Raw genomic sequence first — 25,825 nt, 5'->3', positions numbered from 1 at the left:
CTTAATAGATGAGCAAAGAACTTGTTATAACAGGACCCATGAAGGAACTCTTTGCTATATTCACACACACACACACACAAAAAAAAAACCCCAAAAAACCCACAACAGTATACAATGAAAACAACTCTCTTATAATAATAGTGCCACACCACTACCATCATATTAATAATCTATCTAGAGCCTGATGATGGTGTTGATAGTCTTGTTTCCAAATTTCATTGTCTGCTTTCATTTTAGTGCCATCTAAGTTATAGCAAACATAATTGAAAAATTCTTGTAGGTGGTGGGTTTTAGTAGGATTTTCAAAACTGCACATACTTTTTTTGTTATGCAAGTCAGTTGATGATATCTATTTTAATAATTTCAACTTCTTGTGCTTTTGTTTTTCTAAAGAAAATATTTAAAATTGCTTCTGTGTAATGTACATTAGAACATGTTGTTTCAGTTTTGAATGAATCAACCTATCTTGCAATTTGTACAGTGAACTTTAACTTGTTTTATGTATCCACCCCATAATCCAGCTATAATGTTTTCTAGTACACACAATGATCCATGTGGAACATGGGTTGGACTTCAAATCTGATGTCTGTGACTGACTGATTATGGACTCTTCCGTTGTGTATACATATGCAAGTGCTCCCAATATTGATTTTAAGCATGAGAGTTAAAAGAGCAATTCTTCTTATTTTCAAGCTAATTATTCAATATTTTTTTAGAGTGAAACCTATGTAAAATTATTACCTGGATATAATTTAGAAATTTTCAAAAGTTTAAAATGAGAAAAATGACCGAAGCAACAATGAGCAAATAATTAAATATCAAGAAGGATAACTGTTTTGGGGCTGGAGCTGTAGCTTAGTGGTAAAAGCGCACGTGTGAGGCACTGGGTTTGATCCTGAGCACCATATAAAAATAAATAAAGATACTGTGTGTTCTTCTGCAACTAAAAAGTGTTAAAAAAAGAAGGATAATGTTCTTATACTTTTGGTTTTCGGGGGGTTTGGTAGTACTGTGAACTGAACCAAGGGGTGCTTATTAATGCTTTTTTATTTTTATTTTTTATTTTAAAACAGGGTCTGGCTAAGTTGCTTAGGGCCTGACTAGGTTGCTGAGGCTGGCCTCGAACTTGCAATCCTCCTGCATTAGTCTCCTAAGAAACTGGGATTACAAGCATGGGTCACCATGCCCAGATCCCTGTTCTTACACTCTTTAAAGCCATTTTTTCTTCTTTCTTTCTTTTTTCTTTTTTTTGCCATTGCAAAAGCCTGTGAAATTGTTCTTAATTAAGATTGTGGAAAATCAGGCACAGTAACTCAGTTCTTTCTTATTTAAATATTGCAATAAAATTAGAAATATAGGCCAAGAAAGTAAAATTGTTGTTAGCAAAAAGAGGAATCTTCCTACCTGAAGGAACATATTATTGTTTTTCAGAAAGTATATCATTCCAAACTTTCTATTATAAAATACAAGATGTTATAGAAATATATATACATAATATGAAAAATAATTATCTTTGTTAACCATCCACATAGCCACAGAGATAGAGTCACTTGAACAGGACATTTAGCAAACTGGGGTTAGAAACCAAATCATCCTGTCTAATGGGAATTACAACTTAAAGTTGTAATTAAACTTTAAATATTGCAATAAAAATTAGAAATATAGTAGAATCAGGACTTTTTTCTGAATTTCCTAGTCATTTAATTGGAAATTTGCCCAACTAGCTTTTAGAAATGATCAAGATCATTAATAACCAATGATCAAGATCATTAATAACCAATGATCAAGATCAGTAATAACCAATAATCATACTAATGATCCTTTATATCCCAGAAACATTTGATATATATAAAGTCTTCCCTTTCTGTAGAAGTAACTGGACTTCTGCATTTTGTCGTAATCATTTTCATAATTTTTATGTAATTTTATCACTTTCCTATGTATTTCATATGTTTGTTGTCCCAAACAACATGTTTACATTTTGCCTCTAGCTGATTATGGTGAAATTTTAGATTTTTTCTTCTTTTGCTCAACATTTTATTTTGAAGAGTCATCCATGTAGCTTTATTTCATTCATTTTCATTATTATATATTATTTCTTTCAGTAAATATGCCTAACTTTATTTAGTCATTCTACTATTGGTAGATAATTGAGTTGTGTCTACTGTTTGGATTTTATAAATGGTATGCTGTAAACAGTCTTTAAAAAATATCCTGGTTACATATCAATTTTTTTTAAAAAAATTGTCAGATAACAAGTAATTTATTTTTAGATTGGAAAATAATATCAAGGAAATTGATTACAGTGATATTTTAAGTGAATTTAAATGACTACATGAAAAACTTGTTTTATTTTGACAGTACCAAATGTTAAATGTTGGAAAGGATTCTGCAGTAGTTATTAACTCTTTTATTGTAGTCCTTAGATATATGGTGAGGAGACAAAGTTTGAGATACTTTAATATAAAATGCATATAGATAGATATAGAAGTAGTGTAGATTTATATATATGACCTAATGAAGTAATTGTGTGATTCACTTTATTAGCACACTCATTCTGTTTTCTAAAATATCATATTTTCTATAATTTCTTAACTAAGGAGGGCTAGAGAGATGGAGTCACTTGAATAGGACATTTAGCAAACTGGGGCTAGAAACTAGATCAACCTGTCTAGTGGGAGTTACAACTTAAAGTAAATAAAGTAAAATTAGGACTTTTTCTTGAATTTCCTAGTCATTTAATTGGAAATTTGCCCATCTAGCTTTTAAAAATGATCAAATATTCTTTTGGCTATTAACCAAGATCTGGCTTGGCACAGGCAGTTGTATTCTAAATAACCTCTAAAATGATAATGAACCCATTATGGTTCATCTTCCAAAAGCAAGCCATAGTATATGCTAATTTTAAATAAGAAATTTTACTTTATTTCCTCATTCACTGGGGAAATTTAATTAGCATATTCCTCACCTGTTATTTTTCTGGGTAATTGAATTTTACCCTTATATGTGCTCAGTTTGTTTTATATGAATATTTTTCTAAAATATACAATTTATACCTGTTTTCTAAAACTGAAATAAATTTCAGGTTTTTAAAAAATGGCTTAATATTGTCATTATGAACATCAAGCATTTTACAGAATTAAAGTGATTTCCTCAGAAACCATTATGCCCTATCAGATGCCTACAAAATTGTCCTATATGGATAAGCTTTTTATCCTGGGTGCTGTTTGTAATGGGTTTTTTGTTTGCTTTATCTTACCTTTCTTAGGTAATTCTTGCCATTTGTTGTTAGTGCATTGTATTGATTTATATTTAAAGACAAAACATTTGCCTAACATTATACATTATTTAGGTGAAACTTTAAGTATGGTTTTTGTCCCATCTACTAACTGAATGCATAGAATGTGTAGCAACTTTTAAAAATTTTTCTTTGGGGTCATCCACTTTGTTTCAGGGTATTCAGATAACCTCACAATTGCTTTCTGAATGACTGAAATGCAAAATACATTGCTTATGTATTGTTGTATCCTTATTGAAGGAGTAAAGATTTTCATTTACATGTTTTCTGATAAAAACAGTTATATTGAAACTATTTACTTAAGGATTGCTTCAAATAGGTGGAATATCAGTGGATATGTTTGTTTTCTTGTTACTTTGTTAGGAAGAAAACTGAAATAAAAATAATGTTTTAGGTGACACTGATTAATGAAAATGGCAATCATAAGATTAAATAGCCCTTGAAATTACAACTTTTAAAGAAAACTATAGAAGTAACAAAGATTTGATTTGATGAAAACATTCAAATATTTCAGAAAAACATTTTTGAAAATGACATGCATTTGATTGCATTCACAATTATAAACAATTGAATATGAATTTTTTTAAAAAAAACTGTAGTAGGGAATATATTTATTTGTAGATCACAAGAGATATTGGTTAGAAAAGTAGACAGTTGCTATCCTAGCACATTAAGCATCAACATTGATTTACTGTGCTGATGAAAGTTTTTTAAATTTGAAAATTTATTTGCTTTTAAATTTACTAAGCCAACAAATTGTATAGATATGTTTGAGAAAAAAATGAATAAAGAGCTTCAGTTAGTCCTTGAAAGCTGCCTTATAAACAATGTGTTTTAGAGGCTCATCGAGAGGAAATAGCTTTTTTCATGCTACATCTGAGATGCATCGGTAGTGGAAATACAAAATGACACAACTCCCATGGAAAGCAAATTGGCAATTTCTAGGAAAAAAAACACCACATTTACCTTTTTCACGAGTTTTGAGAATTACAGATATACTTGTATACTTACAAAATGGCATCTGTTTAGGAGTTTTCATTGTAACATTGTTTGAAGTCGAAAAAGATTGGAAACACCCCTAATGTCTATCAGTAGGATACTAGTTAAATGAACTGTTGTGTCTATACAGTGAAATACTCTACAAATCAACACAAAGTGGGGATGTTTTCTATATGAAGATTTGGAAAGCTTCCCTAATATATTGTTATTTGGAAAAAGCAGAGTTCAAAAAGAGTAAAGTATTTTTTGTGTGTGTAAATCGGGAAGGAGATTAAAATATATGTTTGTATTTGGTATATTTGCATAAAGAAAATCTGAAAAAGTACACAATATCTAAAACCTGTGTAAGGATAGAGAGGAAAATGGGATAGATGGGGCTTCTACTGCACATCTTTTAGATGAGTTTTAATTTTGGAATATGGTAAGGTGTTACTAATTAACAAGTTTTATTTATAAACCAATGAAAATAGAAGAAAGGATAAACCTGCTATATTTTAAAAAATATTTATTTTTTAGTTGTAGTTGGATACAATATCTTCAGTTAATTTATTTATTTTTATGTGGTGCTGAGGATCGAACCTAGGGCCTTACCCATGCTAGGTGAGCGCTCTACCACTGAATCACAACCCCAGCCCCAAGCCTGCTATAAAAAAACTGTAAAATTAGCCATTCGCCATTTTAATTCCCTTTTCCCCCCCAGATCCTGTTAGATAGTAAGCAGGGAATAAATATTTGCTAATAAACAAACTATGAAGTATAGTTCATTATCAAATTATCATGAAGTTTCATTTAATTTATATGATATAAAAGCACAAATTATATTTTTCTTCATTAGAAAAGCAAAATAAAAGTTTTCAAGGAATCTTTCATGATGAACAAAACAAAGCTTAAGAAATTTGAGTGCAAGGGAGAAAATGGCAGACATATAGTCCTTGTATTGCCTTATTTTCTGTGCTACTTTAAGGGTAAGTTTTTGGTCCTATTAAAAAAGTTGTTGTAATAGCAGCAGCAGTTACTCCTGACACAAAGACCAGATATCTCTAAAAATATTGCGGGGAGGGGAAAAGAGAACATAAAAGTATGAATGACTATTGTTCCTCCCTTTATAAGAGTCCAGAACTTATCTCAGCAATGAATCTTAATTGGAGATTCATATTCTGAACATATAAGGAACTTCTACAAATCAAAGAGATCTATTAGAATATAAATATTCAAGTAGTTATAAGAACCCCCAGTTTTTTTATTTAGATTATATAGGTGTCAGTTATTCCTCAATTTCTTGTTTTACAGATTTAGACTATCTTTCAATTTGTGTGTAGCCCTGCCTCTATTTTTCAAAAGCTATATTTACAGAAAATGTACATTATAAATGGATAGCTTAAGGGGCTGGGGTTGTGGCTCAAGTGGTAGCGCGCTCGCCTGGCATGCGTGCGGCCCAGGTTCGATCCTCAGCACCACATACAAACAAAGATGTTGTGTCCGCCGAGAACTAAAAAATAAATATTAAAAAAAGATTCTCTCTCTCTCTCTTCCTCTCTAAAAAAAAAAAAAAAAAATGGATAGCTTAATAAAATTTTCACAGACCAAATAGACCTACATAACCAGCACCCAGATACAGAAAAAGAACATCATCAACACTCCAGAAGGTACCTTAGTTATGTCTTCCTGTCATTTTCCCTCTCTCCAAAAGGAGAACTGCCACCAGGATTTTTAAAAGCACTGATTAGTCTTTCTTGATTTTGTTTTATATATAGATTTATACAGTATAGTTTTTTGTATCTAATTTTCTGTGTTTAATATTGTGCCTTGAGATTCCTCCAGAATCTCAGATAGTTTTAGTTTGTTCAGTTTCATTGCTGCATTCCATTACGTGAATATATCATAGCCATTATTTATCTGTTCTACTAGTGGACATTTGGGTAGTTTCCATGTAAAGCTACTTGACATTCTATTACACATATACCTACATTTCTTTGGCGATATAGCTGGGAATAAAAATCTCTTGATCATAAGTATGTATATACACAGTTTTAATAAATGCAGCCAGTTTTCTAAAATGGTTGTGCCACTTTATAGAATGTTTGAAATCTAGTTGTTTCATATATTCACTAGTACTCAGTTTCTTCCATATCAAATTCATTTTTCACATTTTGGTGGGTATAAGATAATAAATCATTATAGTTTTATTTTGTACTCCCTGATAATGACATTGAACACTTTTTTATATGTATAGTAACTCTTTGGTTGTTCTCCTTTGTGAAGTGCCTGTTCATCTCTTTTGCCCACTTTTCTGTTGGGCTGTCTTTTTCTTTGATTGACAAAAGTTCTTTATATGTTCAGAATGTAAATCTTTAATTAAATATTGGTGTTGCAATGATTTCTCTCACTCAGAGGTTTACCTTTTCACTACTTTAATAGTGCTTTTGATGAACCAAAGTTTATGACTTTAATGTAGTCTTGTCTTGTTTCATTTGAGAAATATTTGTCTACTCCAAGGAAGTTTTTCTTATTTTATAAGCATTTTTGTTTTACTTTTTATAATTATAATTTTACACTGTATTCTTATTATTTTGGACTGATGACACTATATCTGTAGACATAGAAAAAAGGAATGGGCTTAGGTTAATGACCATAATTATGTACTTCTTACAAAATATTGCCTTAAGAAAATGGTGTTTATCCATGTTTACCTTATGTGCATCTTTATTGTACTACTTTATTTGTTTGTTTTTCTTTAAGGGTAGTCTGCTGGATAATTCAGGGAGAAATTTCTGGGGTGGGAAAATAAATGTTATGACTTTCAACATTTTTAACAATCCTACTTTCTGCCAATGTTTATTCTTGAAATATAAAACTTTGTGAAGCATTCAAAGTTACAATTCTAGTTATCTCATTTGGATATAGTTTACTTTATTAAAGCTTAGTATATTAAGTGTAATTTTTTTTCATTGAGTTAAAAATTAAGTTATGGTTTAATTTAAATATAACATGCTGGCTATCATATTTAAAAATTACTTTACGTGCTTCCAAATTATCTTAAGCAGTATTTCTTATGATCATCCACATGTATATAAGTTATGAACATTTATAAGGCTTTCAAATAGACTTTTTATTGTTCAGAAATGTGTTCTGAGTATGTGGTATTATTTATATTATAGGTGTGTTTTAATACCTAATGTTTTAGTTTTTATCTTGCCAATTATATGTATATTATTAACTTCATGATTATTGTATTACCTAATTTTATATCTGTATTTTGTAATGAGAATAATTGCTTATTTTAAAATGTATTTTATTTCTGATCACAGTGCTGAAATTAAAGAAAGGTGATTATTCTTGACTGTTCATTAAGCATTTAGATATTTTTCACTTGTCAACTACATTTTTTAGTTTAAAGCATCAAATTAACTATTATTTTATCCTGGCTTTTATTTTAATTCATGCATTTAAAAACTGAAATTCAGATAAAAGATAGTTTCAAAATAAATTCAGTATATTATTTATGAGTGGAGCAACACATTAGCATTGGGTTCACAATAGATCATATCGCTTTTATTCCATCTTACAAGCTTAGCAGCACAAACAGAATAATCAACATATTATTTGGCTGTCATCTGCTGAACAGAAACCAGAGATCACAAGGAGGTTTTCCCTAGCTGTGGTGATGGCCTTTTTGTTCCAAGCCCCCATCTGGGAGGGCCATGGTGTGTTATCGTATGGAACTCGGGGTTTTCTGTAATCTGCTTAGCTGCACTGCAGTTTGAATCTTCATTCCATGTTTGTGTAATTTATAATTTTAATGAGACCATGGCTCTTGTGGGCTTTGAAATATATTAAAAGCTCTTTTGTGCATATGCTTTTGTTCTTGCTTAATAGGCTCAGTGTATTTAAAACTGATGAATTTTTATTCATGAATTTGGATGTCTGGAGATTAACTTAGACTGAATATCATTGCACTCATCTATTGATGGTTAGAAAGTTTTTTGTTATTGTTATTATTTTGTTTTGCTTTGTATATGTGCATGTGTGTGTTAATATCTGTGTGATACATAGAACTAGAAAAGAAATAAACATAATTTTAAAAGGTTAGGAAAAATGTGTGACTAAGGTAATAAAGAATTGACTTAAATTTTATCCATTTAATTGATTGATACTTAAATTTTATCTATAATACTAGAATTTTAGATAAATATTATAAAGAAATAATTATGGAAAAAACTTTAAAATCAGTTAATACCTTAAGTACTTTTGTTTATTTGAAGTCATAGTCTAATATGACAGACCTAATATTTTAATTCTGTATCATCATTTGTCTGTGGTCATTCTGAATAAGTCATTCTCTCTCTTGGATTAAATTAGGCATATGTTATATATTTTGACTATTTTTAGTTTTCCTAACTTCTATAAAACCTTTTTAATTAACATATTTTAAAATTCCTTTGATGAATATGGTGGAAAAACTTATAGCAATTTACTAGTAATTTATAAAATTGTTCTTTTTATTTTTAGCATTCTGAAATATAGTAAATACTAAAACTCTGAATAGTTGTTACTTACCTTACATATATTTAAAATTTTTGAATGTAAACAATTACATAGCATCACAGAAAAAAACAATCATGGCCCTTTCTAAATCCAGACATCTTTTTGAAAATGCTATATATTGTACTCAGTTAGGGGTAACAGATCCCACTGGCCTCTTATGAAGTTACTCAAGAGGAAAGTTGTTGTTGTTGTTGTTTTTAAATGACCTATATTTGGTGGATTGAAGCATTTTGTAACTACAATATATCATTGTTTTTGGTATGTGATAGTCAGCAATTTGGGAGATCTCATCTCCTCCCACCACTACCCTTAAGTTAGAAATATGAATGAAATACAGGCTAAAATGATAAACTCTTATACTTTCTTTACTAAGTTTATACTTTCTTTAGTAAGTTTATTATGGAATGTTTGTTCTTCCATAATAACCCTCTATTTCAGTACTTTTATTAGTCATAAAATTTCATTTAGCTTATAAACACATTGAAAATGTATGACAGTACTGTTTAATTGAAGTATAATGTGAATTACATAGATATTACAATTAATCATATATTCAAAATATTATATTATCTTTTTAACATGTAATCAGTATAAAAATGAATGAAATATTGTGTTTTCCTTCTTTTTTGTGCATTGTCTTCAATGTCCAATGTATATTTTATTCTTACAGTACATCTCAACTTGAACTAGTCACATTCCAAGTACTCATAGCCACATGGTGCTAATGGCTACATTATTAGACTGTGTATTACACAATTATAACAAAATGTCATAACAAAAATGTATTTTTTTTATATTCCTCATTATTTTTCTAGTAATATCCTAAGGTGACCGAAGAATATTCATGTGCCTTGTATTTTAAATTACATAATTAGTTTTTAATGCTTTGCCAACGATATTGTTTTGATTTATATCGATCTGTTTAATACATGAAATCAGAATTATGTCACCTGACTCCTTTGCACCTATTAGGTGTGTTTAACAATATTGTGATATTGAGAAGATAGAAGCTGATGTAATGGATATGTAATGTTCCTCATAAATTGAGGGCAAATCAAACTTCTCAAATAAACTACCCTGAGGAGCTTAGTTTTATAACAATCCCATCCGGTGAGTCTTAATAATTATTTTTAAAAATATAGCTAAGAATTCCTTCACATTATTAGAATATATATGAATTTATCTTTTATGTAAATTATCTTTTATTTAGAGCTGTATAGCTGTACATTTCTTTGAATAAAAGGTGATTATAAATATTGTTTTGTAAAGACCTCTAGCAGTTTTTTACCTTTAAAATGTTCTATATACAAATAAGAGGAGATTCCTTGACTAATGTTTTAAAAACATACAGTTAAGAATTCTAAAATCTTGAATTATAATTGATCGATTTAAATATTTTAAAGTATAGTTATAAAATGATTAATAGGACTTGTATTGAATACTGCAGGAGTACCTACTTTATTAAAAAAATGTAGACCTTGTCATGTTTAATTGACCTTCCTGCTGTAGTATATGCTTTAGAGAAAACCATATATTCAAAAGACCTTTGAATTTTTCTCATTTTCTAAATTTTGAGGGCTCAAACCTAATTTTTAAGTAATCTGATTTTTATGTATATATTAGTCCATGCCTGTTGTATTCTTGACTCACTTAAGTTTTTATTGACTACTCCCTGTGACTTCTGCATTTAAAGTGTTGGCACAAAATGTTAAACTACTCTTTAAACAATATCTCTAGTTTCTTGGAGATGATAAATCCGTCCATTGATTTCCTAATTTTATTATGTACACAGTCAATTGTAATCCAAGATTACAGCAAACAAGATGTTAATTTCTAGACATAATCTATGTACATTTCAATTACAGAGCATGATTGTTATAGAAGCGCAGAATAAAAAGGAATAACATTTGTGCTATCCTCACAGGAGCTGTCAATAAAAGATGTAATAGGGGATTTAGGAATCTGGAAATGGCCAACTAATTTATGTGAATCTATTTTATTTCAGCTAGAAAGACCAAGCTCTTTTTCGTCTGCATTGCATATTGCACAGCACAGGCTGTCTATACAAAACCAGGCGGCTGCATATGGATAGTCCCTTGATATCATTCACTTGCTGTGTAATCTTATTATGCAAAGTTCTAATCTTCACCTAGAATGAATGCCTCTGGGTCAGAATATAGTCATATCAGGGTTTTTGAGGTCATGTTTTGTGATCCTTAGCTTATTCTTCTAAGTAGGGCTGGGATTTAAAGGGTATTCCCCAGACACTAGCAGAGATAGACAGCAGAACCTGCTGCCTTTTTGGAAGACAAGACCAACATGAGGTCCCTGGTAGGATTAAACTTGATTTGTAGCTGTAGGATTTTTTAACAGATGTATTATTGGACAGGGAATAGGGGGCCACCAGCACAGCAAAATTGAATCATGACTGGCATTCTCAGGGAGTTTGCTGCCTGCTAAAACAGCAGCTGCATGTGGATTTGACTTCTTTCAGGTGAAGCGACTTCCAGTCATTTGGAAAGGATGGGATGAAAAGGAACCTTGGTGATAATTTTGATGTCTGCAAGATTTAGTACCAGTGTAATGGGATTATCGGTAACACCTTCACTGCAGAAAAAGCCACCTGGCGCTATAACTGGCAGCAACTGAGAACTAATCCTTTCCCATCTCTTGGATGTCATTCATGAAGCTCAAAGCAATTTCTACCCTGCTAACTGTGATTAGTTTTATAAACAACAACAAAAAATCAGGTGATCAAGGCAAAGACTATGTATGCTTTGTATTAATTATTTATAGTATGTGACCTTATTTTAAGCTATGTGATTTATAAATTATGTGACAAACTATAAACTGATTCAAAATTTTTTAAGCTGTTCAAATAGAAAGGTTGATTAATGATGCTTTTCTACCTACCCTAGTTGAGTGACAGACTATTTACTGTTAGTAAAGATTCATATTTGAGATAAAATATTAATTTAAGCACTGTTACATTCTTTTGTATTTAGGGTCATTATGAAAGTAATGAAAATATATATATGGAATTGAAATAATTTGTGTTGTCATACAATTTACCTATTTTTGACTGCTTCAATTACTGCCAATGAAATAGTTTTGCTGAATCTAACATAATATAAAATGTATGGACATATATTTTTGGTAATTAAGGTAATACTGGCTCACAGTGCTGATAAAAGGAGTTTTTTTGAAATGATATGATTTAATTTGTAAAAGTCCTAGAATAGTTAATATTAATATTGAATGACTTATTTTTAAAAATCAGTGATTCTAAGTCAAGATTTTCCTTAGAACATTAGGCTTCAGTAATTTGTGCTAGAATCAATACATTAGTTAATATTTTTAACATTTTATTTCAGTCAAAAAGTTTATCAAGTACTTTGTTTAGAGGTGTTAATTATTTTAATATTCTTCTCTTACACGATCCAGAATAAACTGAGAGAAAATGAAGTCAAATTATCCCATCAGTCACCCAAACAGTATGCAACATAACTGCCAAGAGTAGAAAAGATAATTAGTGTTGTCAGTGTTATGATCCTAGAGTACTTAATTTAAAAATATTTATTCATAGAACTTGATTTTTATCTTATCCTGTTTTGTGATTTAGTAGCCTTATATTTAGTAGCCTTAACCTCAGTCTAAATGTTTTTAAACCTAACATTTTTTAACCAAATATAAATGACTAAAATATTTTCTTGAAGTTATAAAGATAAAATATAAACATCCATTTTACACATGATATATTCATGTACCTGTAGCCTCTGATTGTATGTAGTATCTTTTATTCTCCATATAAGGTCTTTATTGGAAAAGTCAACAGGCAAAATACAATAAACTTACATAGAGCTCTTTCATCGATTCTTCCTAACTTGTTATTATTAATGTGTTTGGTTTAATTGGTTCCAAGCTGCTGTACTCCAAAATATGTTTCTTCATTTTCACTACATTTTAAATGAAGGAATGGGAAAGCTTAAAAATATTTCTCCTGAACTAAATTATGCTGATTTATGAAGGATTTCTTTAGCTTTCTATTTATAGTTTAACTATTAAAAATTATTTAAAATTCTGCAGTCATGATTAAAAGAGTTTACTATGAAATAAATGGACTGACACCTTTTTCTTATCCTCATAATTACTTGCATTTTAAGTCTAAAGTATTTGGTTTATGTGTAATTTCAAATTATTTAGGAAGCTTATTATCTCAGGATAACTTTCTATAGTAGTCAATGTTGTATATTTACTACTTAACTGTTTTTTACTTAAAATATTTTTCTGTTCAAAACAATTTGGCAATCATTATTAAACATGGCAAACATTTACTTATGTTTGTTCTTTTATTCAGCAGTTAACTGAGTAAGTCTTGAAAGTTAGTGGTTTTTTTTTCTCCTTCCATTTTAGGCATCTTTCTTATTTGATGAGACATTGTTATTTCTTTTAGAATGTTTTGAATAAACTCACCCCTTAATTACTTTAGACATAAATATGTGAGATTTTCTCAATGGTATATATTCTTTTCATCTTGATAGAGGTTACTTAAATTTGGTACCTTAACTCAGGGAATTTGGCTCATCTTGAAAAGCTATATTACTAATTTAATTTGTAACATGAGTACAAGACTCAATGATGTCAGTAAGAGTTGAGGGTTTTTTTTGTTTCGATTTGGTTTTGGAAATATGAGAATGAAAAATTGTTTAAAAAGAGGTGTAAGATGGAACTGGTTGGGAATATTAGATAATTCTTGATCAATGTGTGATGAAGTCAATTTTTCTCGTTTGGTGATTTATAGACTTCATTTCTCTCTAAAGAGCCTACATGAACTGCAGACTGGCAACAGTGTCAGTTAGCCTATGATGATAGTAAATGCTATTTTTTCATTTGAGTTAATACCCTTCCACTATTGCTCATACACCTACTATATTCTGAAAAGATGGATCATATAGCGGTTGGGGAATTATTGGTGGATGAATGACATTTGTGAAAGATGATGATTATATTAAAAGTTTTGATCTCACACACACACACAAACATATTTATAAGTGAACCCAAGAAAATAACATTATTAATGAAATACATTGAAATATTAGCATTCTAAAGTTTAATTTGTGACAATTGATAGATTTATCCCAATATTAACATTCATTTTAAAAACAGTGAATGGCTAAGTTTTATCAGATTTCTGAAAGTGTCGAGTATGTTTCTGTGGTCTCAAATGACAACACAAAGCACTTCACTGGAATTCCTTCATGGCAGCCTGTTAAAACTATAAATTCTGTGGTGTTGCTCCCAGAAAATCTCATTCACTAGCTATGTGATGGGAGCTTGAGAATCTGAATTTTGAATTTTGGTTGGCTTGCACTTATCAAGCTATTTGGAAGCTGCAGTCAGATTTAAAGCAGTCTTCACTTCTTTAAACCTCAAAGTGATCGCAGTTATTTCCTCTAGGAATGAAATGGAAAGGTTTTATAAAATCTTCATAGATTATGGGGATCAGAGCACTTTGAATTTGTAGTTCTGAAAAATAAAAAGTAACCCCTGTACAAGTCTTACAGTAGATTTAACATTTATAGATTTGAACAATTCATGAGCAGCCTCTAAGGTGATTTTGAAATGACAGGAATTTGAATTACTTTGATGGAGAAGCTGCTGTGTGAGAGTGAATTATTTAGCTATTGAGCAGTGTACACCACACTGTATCCCTATCTTAATGAGTCTTTGTTGTTCTGTACTTGTCACAATAACTTCCATTTAAGATCTGAAATGGACATATATCTTTCAGTTACTTTATATCCATATTTCTATGGGAAAATATGTTATTGTAAATATTCTTGAATTTGAATGTAGGTCTTAGAAATGTCAGAATGTATTTTTTCTTGTCCAAATGAAAGTAAATATAGCAAAACTATGTTGTTAATTTGTTTTCTGCTTTCCCATCTCCTTGTTTCTGCTCACTTTTCCTGTATGTGAGCACTTCTTTAATTGCTAAACTCCATTGCTCTATCAGAACAACAAAAAGTAAAGATACTAATCCCTTTTCTCATTGGTTGCTTACTCTTTAGAATGAATTCATATCTATAAACTGTTTTTAATTAGCATTTGATAACAAAATGCCTCCTCTTTTCAAAGGAATTTCTAATGTGAACAATCAGGTGGATGTTTTCTTTGTGACTTTTATTAATCTGAAATTACTCTTAGGTCTATTTCTGTCATTGGATCTAAATCAAGATCTTAGAATTGTATGCCTATGCCCAGTACCTTCTAAGGGTGAAGAAATCTCTAATTTCTTTTCAGTTTCTAGTGTTCCCTTTCCTCAATCTTTTTAGTTGGTTATTTAACATTTTAGCCCAACCATCAAACTGAAAAAACTGCCAATATCCAAATCCATTTTTTCCCTAGTTGTCATTGAATAAAGCGTTTCAGCTTTTTTATTTAAAACTTTTTTTAGTTCTCAGTGGACTTTTTTTATTTATATGTGGTGCTGAGAATAGAACCCATTTCCTCACTCAAGCTAGGCAAGAGCTCTACCACTGAGCCACAACCCAAGCCCAGTGTTTCAGCTTTTATCAAAAGCAATCTGTCTACTTTTGTTTGATTCCCTTTCTTTCTTACATTAAAAAAATTGAAGTATCATACATACATACCACATTGTGTATTTGTACATATGCATATACCTGTGTAATCACTCCTAACACTGAAGCTCAGATGCTACACCCCAAGGTAAACCACTGTCTTGACCTCTGCAGATTAGTTTTGTTTCTGTTTGATTTTCATAAAAATTAAGAATGTAAATGGAATCATACACTCTAAGCCCTTTTGAGTTTAAATTCTTTTCATTGATGTGTAGTATCCCAGTGTGTGAACGTACTAAAGCTTGCCCGTTTTTATGATGATTGACATTTGGGTTGTTTGGTTTGATATATTATGAATGGGCTTGGGGATGTGTCTCAGTAGTAGAGTGCTTGCCCAGCATACTCAAGGCCCCAGCTCTGCGAGAGGGAGGGAGGGAGGGAGGGACAGGGGAGAGAGAGAGAGATTGATTTTGAATAAACTGCTATGAATGCTATGAATGTTCTTGTACAGGTCTGTTGATGAATATAAGCATCTCATTATGTGGCTTATGAATCTATGAGTAGATAGTAAACAATACTACCAGTCTTCCAAAGTGGTTGTATAAATTTATTTTTGACAGCAGTTAAACAGTGTTCCGATTTCCAATTGCTCTACCTTTTTAAGAGCTTGTTGTCTTTAGTTTTAGCCATAGTGGTAGTTTTCTGATAATATCTCTTTCTGATTTTAATTTGTAGTTTCCTGAAGATCCAGCTTTTTATTTTTTTTTTAACTCTTCTGATTAATCCTGGTTGTTATTTTAACTAATAGAAAGACATTTAGAAAATAAGTAAAGCAGACTTCTAGGTGTGTCTGTGAGGATGCTTCCAGAGATGATTTGCATGTGGGACAGTAAACTAAGGGAAGATCTTCTCTGAACTTGGGGTGCTATCCAATAGCTTGGGGGCCTAGATAGAACAAAAAGCGGGAAGAGGAGGAAAGCATATTGTGCATGAAAGATTGATTCTTCTAGAGCAGATTGAGGGTTTTTTTTTTTTTAATGTGTATGTGTGTTTTGGTTGGTTGATTGTTTTGCTGCTGCCATTGACTAAGAGCATCACAGTTCAGCTTCTTTAGCTTTTGAGTGTGAACTCCAACTAGCATCTTTTTAAGGAGTTGCCATGCCTTGAAATGGTGGAGGGGTTCCTAGCTTTTTGGACTGAGCAGCTCTCCAGATTATAGATAGCCATTATGGGACTATCCAGTCTCTGATTGTGTAAACCAATCTAATGACTGTCCTTTTATAGCGCGCGCGCGCACACACACACACACACACACACACACACAAACATAAACATATGCACATATTCTATGGGTTATATTCCTCTAGAGAAACCTGACTAATACATTAACAATTTGGTTGTCCTCTTTTGTGAAGTCTCTGAATTTTGCTTATTTTTTATTAGGTCATCTTTTTCTCACTGATCTGTTGGACTTCTATATATTTGTATGTGCCTTTGTCAGATATTTATTTAGATATATTCTTCCAACATGTAGATTGCCCTTTTGCTTTTTAAATAGTATTTTTGATGTAACATATGATTTATATAATCTAGTTGATCAGTCGTTAGTGTTAGTACTTGTTGTCCTATTTAAGAAATATTAGCCTTACCCCAGTGTAATTAAAATAAATAATCCCTATTTTTCTAAATGTTTTATTGTTTTATCATTTAAAATTATATACAATCCATTTTTTTTCTTTTTTGGCAGCTCTGTGTATACCCAGGGCTGTGTGTATGCTGAGCAAATGTTCTATCACTGTGCTACAACTCTAGCCCTCAAAATAATTTTTGTGTATGTTGAGGGTGTGGGACAAGGTGGCCGTTTTTTTCTTTCTTTCTTCTTTTTTTTTTTTTTTTCTAAATAGGTATATGTTGTTGAAACAGCACCAGTTTTTGAAAAGATCATCATTTCTATTAGAGCCTTTTTTGTAAATCAGATAATCTTCAATGTGTGGATCTGTTCCTGGATTCTTTATTCTATTGATTTGTCTGAATTTGCCCAATATAATATCTTAATTACTATCAGTTGATTATGAATCTTGATATCTGAAGTAAGTCTGTCAACTTTGTTTTTCTTAATGTTTATATTCTGGGTCTTTAGCATTTATTTTACAGTCAGCATTTTATAAAATTTCTACTGAAAATAATTGTCCACTGGAATTTGTAAAATGATTATATTCAATCTATGGGCCACTGAGTATATGGGATTATAGGAACATTTAGTGGTACCAGCATATATGAAATATATTTTAATTCTATCCTTTTTATGGTCTGATATTTAAAATTCATAATGAAGAAAATGGTTGGGTTTTGCTTTCTTAATATGGTCTGATAATAATAATTATTGAAGTTGCTTGATATAACCTCATTATTTTCAACATACCTTTTTTAGTGAAAATCATTATTTCTCATTAGGTAAAACATGGTCTCTAGAGTTTTGTTGTTTTTTATTTATTGTTTGTATTTATAAATAACCCTTACCAGGCTGCAAAAGCTCTTTTTTAAGTTTTATTATGAGTAGATGTTGAATGTTATCAGCTGCATCATTTGAGATGATCACAGGATTTTTCTTTGTGAATTACTTCTTCTTTTTCTTTTTCTTAATGATATTATTTTAAAATCTTTGTATGTTAACTTTAATATCTGAATCATTTGTTGGTCTCTTTTTGCTATGTATTTTTTTTCCTTTTGGTTTTAAAAAATGTGGTTCTATATTATAATTTGTTTTAATTGAAACAGTCATTTATAGTATGCTAATAATCTTTGGTTGAGTTAAATTAAAAATTATAATCAAATGTTTTAAATGAGCAAAGGATTTGAATAGCCCCTTTCCAAAGAAGATATGCAAATGGCCAATAAGCAAATGAAAATGGTGCTCAACATTATTTATTATAATGAAAATGTAAATCAAAACTATCCTGAGATGTTACCTTACATTTGCTGGGATGGAAAAAATCAACATGTATAATGTTAAGTATTGACAGAGATATGGAGAACTTGGCACCCTTATACATTGCTAGTGAAAACATAAAGTAGCCTGCTTTGGGAAACGGTTTGACAGTTCTTTAACAGTTTAGCAGTTTAGTAACTCTTTTAGCAAAAAGTTAAACATTTTACAGCAGTACTCTGACCCCACAATTCCATTTCTAGGTTTACACACAAGATAACTGAAAACATATATCCACACAAAACTGGTACTTAAATGTTTATAGCAACATTATTCATAATAGCCCCAATCAACTCAAATGTGTTTTAGCTTATGAATTCAAACAAAAATGTTATAGTCATGCGTTGGAATACTATTCTTTCGTACAAAGGAATTATATTCTTTTATATACTTCAACATGGATGAACTTGGAGCACATTATTCTAAATGATAGAAGCCAGTCATGTCACATATATTATTTCATTCATATGAAATCTCCAGAATAGGCAAATCCACGGTTACCAAGAGCTGTAAGGAAGAGAAGGAAGTAATGGAGACAGGCTGCTAATGGGTATAGTCATTCCTCTTTTTGAGATGACAAAAATGTTCTAAAAATAGATGATGATAGTGGTATAACCTTGTGAATATATAAAAAGTCATTGTACACTTCAAAAGGATGGATTTGTGTGAATTATGTTTCAATTCAATTACAATTTAAAAGCACTAGAAAAGTTGTAAATGATATATTCTTTCTGTGAAAATTAAAGGGTCGTGTGTGTTTCTCCAGTGATAATGTATGAACAGGGTCTTATTCCTTCTTAAGGCTGATCTATTTCAATTTTGCCTTCCCTCATAGGAGGCAACTTTATTATCGTCCTCACTAACACAGCTGATCGTGGAAGGTCTTGAAGTCCAACTTCTGTTTCCTTAACATTGTGTGGCTTTCTTTAGTTGGTAACATCTCTGTAGCCCAAATTGTTAGCTTTTAATCTGCAGCATTTTTGCTGGGATTCTGGATGTCTTACGCTGCTCAAATGGCAATTAGAGTCAGCTAGTGCCTCAAGGGGAGATTGAAAGCCAAATTAAGGTTCCTGCTTCTCTGCAGTTTGATCCTCACATCCTATCTACCTTGACAGGCAAAAATAACAATCTGTCTCAGCCAAATGGGACTTCGATTTTCTATTCAAACCTATTTTCTTGTGGTATAATTTGCCTAGCCCTCTCATACTTTCATAGAAAAGGCCAGGTAAATGTGGAGCTCACCTTATGTTCTTCTCTTCTTACATATGTATGTCCTCTTCCTCAGATCCTGCCTACACTTGGGCCTAATGTCTTTAAACAACTATTTTGATTATTTTATCTAGATTTTGTAGTATATTTTTATTTGTTTTCACAGAGAAGTTTATCCTATTATAAGCTACTCGGTCACAGCTGGCTCAGGAGTCACTGCTTGCTTCCTTTACTTCAATGTTCAGTCATCTCTATGTAACTCTGCTTTTTACTCCTTTCTCATCAGTGGTCTCTTCTCATCATAAGCCTCTCCCCCAACAGGATCATTAACATTGGCCCTCAATCTTGTGTTGTTTCTTTGTTTTTTAAACATGCTTGCCCCTGTGTTCCTCCTATTGCTTTACCACATTGGTTCTCAACTGGGGCAATTTTTCATCCCAGAGGACATTTAACAGTGCCTGAAGACATTTTAATTTATCACAGATAGGAGACTATTGGCATCTAGAAGTGAAGGATGATGCCAAAACCATACAATGCATAAGATAGCTGCCCCCAACAAAGAATTATCTGGCCCTGTCAATATCGGTGAGGTTGATAAACCATAACCTCCTGTTTTGCTGGCCTTCATAGTCAGACTTTTTTCAAAATAGTTGGCTGATATCCATTTCCATATCTCCCTTTTATATTTAAAAATTTTCCCCAAGTAATATATCACATGATTTTTAAAGGTCAGATAGGGCTACAAAACTTATAAAGAAAGCACTATATTCTTCTAGCATGTTGAATTTAGTTATATATTTTTGGCCAGTAGATGTAGATGAAAAAAGTGGTCTTTTCCTAGATTAACAAAATTTTAAAAATTGGGAATAAACTCTTTATTTCTTCACTGTTTCTGCACGTAAATTGGATGTTGTTAGAAAATAAACCTCTTTCTTGAGTTACTATTATTCCAGTTTCCTATCGTTTGCAGTAGAATATAATAATCATTGAGAATCATCATTGATATAGGAATCTTATCTTCAAGACTTCCTGTGTATGAAACCTTCTTTGAGCTCCAATATTATACACGTTTCTCTTGGATAGTTCACAAGTATATAAAATTTAACACAGCAAAGTAGCTTCTTAATTTTTATACCCCACATGTGGGTATGGTAGACCCATGTAGGTAGACCCTCATATAACTAGTTTAGGAGTCATTTATAATTATTCTTCCTTGCTTTTGCCTTTTTTTTCCCTTACTTTTTCAATCTCTTTTTTCCTATTCAATTTCTTAAGTCTACCCATTTCTGTCCATTTACATTGCTACCAGTGTAATTTGTTGAACATTATCTCTTGCCTGCTCAACTAGTCTCTGTCCTTTTCCATTTGGGGCCTCCTTCCATTCCTTTCTCATAGAATGAAGGTAATCTTAAATTATAAATCAGGTCGTGTTACTTTCATGCTTAAAATTGCTCAATGGCTTTCCATTAGAATAAAATTCCCAATTCTTCAAGATCTTGAATGATCTTACCTCTCTCCAGTCTGATTTTATGTCCTTTACACAGTGCTCCAACTTTTTCAGTTTCCTATATAATTCTTATATAGTTTTTTAAAAAATTCTTTCAAAACCTAACTTTAATGGTATTTTCCTTAGAAAAGTTGTTCCTGGCTCATCATAAGGAAATGATGCCTCACTCATTGCTCCCTGTCACTGTTCCTGTCATCTTTTTCTACAGAAATTACTCAGTATATTCATGTATTTGTTTACTTACTTTACATATGTGTGACATCTGCCTGACTATAAACTTTATGATAGGCATTATGTTCACTATTGAATTTCCTGGACTGAACTCAGGTTTTAGAAAACAGTAGTAGCTCAATAATACTTGTTGAATTAATGAGTGAATTAATGAATGACTCTGAAGATACCTTTTTTCCTCCAAGTGTTGCTTTAAAATGTTTTATTCTCCAATTTTTTTAAAAAAATAGCACAATACACAGTTGTATACAAGTTCATCTGAGTTTAACAACATTTGCCACATTAGCTGTATCTTACTTATAAGTGTGTGTATGTATAGAAATTTGTGTATATCTATTTGTTTAAATATATATTAGTATTAATAGAAGTGAGCCAATTGAAAGGAAGTTGCAGTTATGATGTTAATTTCTAAATAATTCACTTCACCTCTGTGAACAAGGTCATCTTCTGGTCCAGCATGATAGTAGAAAATTTAATATTAATAGTGATATGGCTCTATGTACATTTGATATGATTTCATGTCATAGTGATATGGTTTTGTTCCCAAGTTGTGCCATAATATGTTTTTTAAAAATTTTTTTTTAGTTGTAGGTGGACACAATACCTTTGTTTTACTTATTTATTTTTATGTGGTGTTAAGGATCAAACCCAGTGCCTCACACATGCTGGCAAGCACTGTACCACTGAGCCCCACCCTGAGCCCCATAATGTGTTTTTAAAAAGCTTTTCTTTCCTCTTTCACTCCAGGATCCATTTAAGGATTTCATATTGTATTTGATTGTCATTCCTTCTATTTTCTTATAATTTAAAATAGTACTCTTGCTATTCACAATGTTTTTCATTGAATTTATATATTTTTAAATGGTCAAGTTCATTCTCTTGCATAATTCCACTATGTGTGTGTCTGTCTGTTCATAGCTAGATTTAGGTTTGACGTTTTTAGCAAGGCTGGTATGTAGCTGATGAAGTACTTGTCGTTGTATTATGTTGGAAGGCTACATAATGTTAGTTTAGCCCATTATTTATGCTGCTAAATTTGATCACTGAGTGAACATATATTTGCCCAAACTTGTTCTTCTTTGTAATAAGGTACCTACTTTGACACTTTGCAAATATCCTGTTTACCAACAACTTTTCACACACTGAATTGTGACATCTAATCATGGTCCTTCCTGAATTAATTATTACATTGGTAGTGATTATGTAATTCCATCTACATTTATTAGCTGCCATTTTTCTATAAAGAACTTTACCATTCCTAACACATACTTATTTCTTTTCAGTAGATTACATTATTAATTTAATACATTATCTATTACTATTATTATTTTAGACATGTTGTTCCAAATTTGGCCAATGAGAGACCCTTCAAATCTTCTGTAGTCTTAGTTATTTGTTCTCTGGCACAAGACTACTGTTTTTCCTGGGGGAGAATGATATTTGGAAACCAAAAATCTGGGTGCTAAATGTGCTGTCATTATTACTACGTTGACATTATTTTTTTTCAGTGGCCTTTTCAAAAGGATTCATAGCCAGGATGACATTTTATACAAGCAGGCAGGGATGCAAACAAACACATATGTGTATATGTATTTAAGTAACAATTTTTGATACCTCCAGTTCATCACTAAACTCCCATTCCATATTTGTTGTTTTTTTCTCTTACAGTGAGAATCCTGATTCCCAGCTACTTAATATATTTACTCCTTTATACTATCTGAAATATACATAAGCTTACAACAAACTTACTAAGAAAAATTTAAGATTCACAGACATGTAAACAAATATATGTAGTTTATAATAAGAGAGACAGACATAGTCAAATATAGTATGGTAAGTATAATCAGTGTATGCTTAAGGTTGATGAGTGCCTAGGTACCAATGAAGACTTATCAGGAGAAGAGATATATTGAATGTGTTAGAGGAGAATAAACATTAATAAGCAAAAGATACTGTCCTATGCTGCTGGTATCTAAAATTCTATTATTTTATGGAAAGACAAGTTGTTGAGAAACTTACTAATAGAATTAATGTTGTGAAGTTATATAGTTAGTATAGCTGATTGCCAAATGAAAAAAAATAGTAACTAACATTTACTTAAATATTCTTTCACACAGATTACATGATTCATCATGTATAATCCTTAATATCCTTTCTGATACTGGTACTGATATTAAGCTCATTTTATTGATAAGTACACAGATTTATAGAGGCAAAATAACCTCCTGAAAAACACACAGATAAATGTGGTAGAGCCAGTATACAAACTCTTGCACATTTATTCTAAAAACGATGTTCTTAACTATACAAAAATGAACAATAATGACCCCAGGAATCCAGAGGAGAAGAAAAAGTTTACCTAATGAGAATAGTAGCAAATTAGGTAGGTGGTGGCTATCCGCAAAAAACACACAATTTCTTCTACTCACACAACATTTTTGATACCACAAATCAATTCTCTTGTGGATGTTGACTAACTGTCTTAAAATTCAATTCTGATACTACCTGGAGTTAGTTTCCTGTTCTATAAGTTAGGGCTCAATCCTACAAACTGACCCTACTTCAGAGTCCAGGTTTCTTGTACCACTGACTGAGTATGTAAGTCAGGGATTCCTAAACCCCCCTTCTAGGGTTTGATAATTTGTGAGAATAGCTCACTGAACTCAGGCAAACATTTTACTGATGATTACCAATTTGTTATAAGGGATATTAAAAGGAATACAAATGAGTAGTCAGATGAAGAGGTACATAGGGCAAGATTACCAGTGCAGGAGGACTTCGGTCCCCATGGAGCTGAGGTTTGCCACTCTCTTCTTAGCCACAGATGCATTAGATACCTGAAAGCTCCTCAAATTTTAGATCTAAATTTGTCCAAGAGCTATTGTTTTTTTCCCAAAAACTTTTGTAGACCTTAATCTCCAGCCCTCTCACTTCTTTCCTAGAGGTTGGAGCACGGAGCAGCAAGTTCCAACTAGTAACGGTCTTTTGGGTGAGCAGCTCCATATCAAGCTATTTAGAGGCCTCATCCAACTCTTAGCATGAAGTCAGTGTGACTGAAAGGGGCTCCTGTCAACCAGTTATTCCAAGAGTTTTAGGAGCTTTGTGCCAAGAACAAGGGGACACTTCCTGTTATACCACAAATATCATGATGAATATTTCAAGCATGGGTATTGGCATAAATAAGTATTGACTGGTCAAAGTTTACTTGAGGGAGAGATCAATATATTTCAACTTACTTAGGAGAATTAGGGAAGATCAGGATGGAATGAGGATGGGAGAGGAGCCATCTGTCCAGATCTTTGAAATAATTGTAAGTAATTTGGCTTGATCTTCTAAAGATCTGTTGGGGTTATGGATTAGTTTAGTAATATGAGAGTCAGCATAACTTAATGATTTAGTTCTTGAACTTCTATCATTTACCATCTTTGTAGTATTGAGCAAGTTACTACCACTGGACTCCTTTTTTCTTATGTATAAATTGAGGATGGCAATAATATCTGCCTTACAGAGGTAGTTTATGTAAAGCCTGATATAGAGTAAGCAAGCATTCAACTGTTAAATATTATTGAAGTATTTTAAGAAATTTAATCAGAGAACAATGTATAGTAGCCTAGGGTATTAGTTGAGAATGCTCGAAATATAATTGTAAGAGATAAAGGGAAAGGAACGGACAGATGCTAGAAATATTTTAAATAAATTATATTAATATTTTAAATTTATAGAATATTCTAATATTCTAATATCTTAAAAATATGTGGCACTTTGTGCTATTTTATAATATTCATGTGTTCATTATTATATCAGCAGTTAATAGCGGACAACTGTAAGTAACTATAATTTCCAGAACACTTTGACATATATTGTTGAATTTGATTATCAGAACCATTTTTTGAGATATTATTATTTCCTTTTTTGTTGTTGTTTTTTGGTACTGGGGGTTGAACTCAGGGGCACTCCACCATTGAGCCACATCCCCAGTCACTTTTTGTATTTTATTTAGAGACACGGTCCCACTGAGTTGCTTAGTGACTTACTATTGCTGAGGCTGGCTTTGAACTCTCAATCCTCCTATCTCAGCCTCCCAAGCTGTTGGGATTATTTCCTTTTTATTTAGCCTCTGAATGGTTTAATTTCACAGAAGATCACATAAGTTCACAAAAAGACCAATTTAAAACTTGACTCTCTACAGCTCTTCTAATGGCTTCTCCATTGTATCACAATATATGATAAACCTAATATTGGTACAGCAAAGAACAAATAGGAAAAACTATTTCTTCTTTGAAAGAATTAATATGTTAAATGCCTGCCTTAATACCAGGAAATAAGTGAGACATGGAAGGGAACAGACTAGTTCAACATCTACTAGTTATCTAAATTATAGATAAACTCAGTGATATTTATTTTGTACAATCTCTGGTAGATCAAAATATCTGGTAGCAATAATTAGCCACTTAAAATATTTTTAACAG

The 25,825-nt window shown here is 31.5% G+C and overlaps 1 protein-coding gene across 11 annotated transcripts in view; it reads left to right on the top strand.

Annotated features, from left to right (window-relative positions):
• Window positions 1-25,825, top strand: part of Immp1l (inner mitochondrial membrane peptidase subunit 1) — a 76,844-nt gene that overhangs the window by 20,054 nt on the left and 30,965 nt on the right. Inside the window, exon 1 of one of the 11 annotated variants that reach the window (XM_076847002.2) lies at window positions 11,428-11,592. The exons of the other annotated variants lie outside the window; for them this stretch is intronic. Coding sequence (XP_076703117.1) covers window positions 11,517-11,592 — 76 coding nt within the window. The 5' untranslated portion in view covers window positions 11,428-11,516. Of the gene's footprint in view, window positions 1-11,427; window positions 11,593-25,825 lie in introns of those variants that run through there. 11 annotated transcript variants of the gene reach the window in all.

This window comes from Callospermophilus lateralis, chromosome 2 (assembly GCF_048772815.1).
Source record: "Callospermophilus lateralis isolate mCalLat2 chromosome 2, mCalLat2.hap1, whole genome shotgun sequence".
In the NCBI taxonomy this organism is placed as follows: domain Eukaryota; kingdom Metazoa; phylum Chordata; class Mammalia; order Rodentia; family Sciuridae; genus Callospermophilus; species Callospermophilus lateralis.
This window is presented reverse-complemented; position numbering and strand designations above follow the sequence as displayed.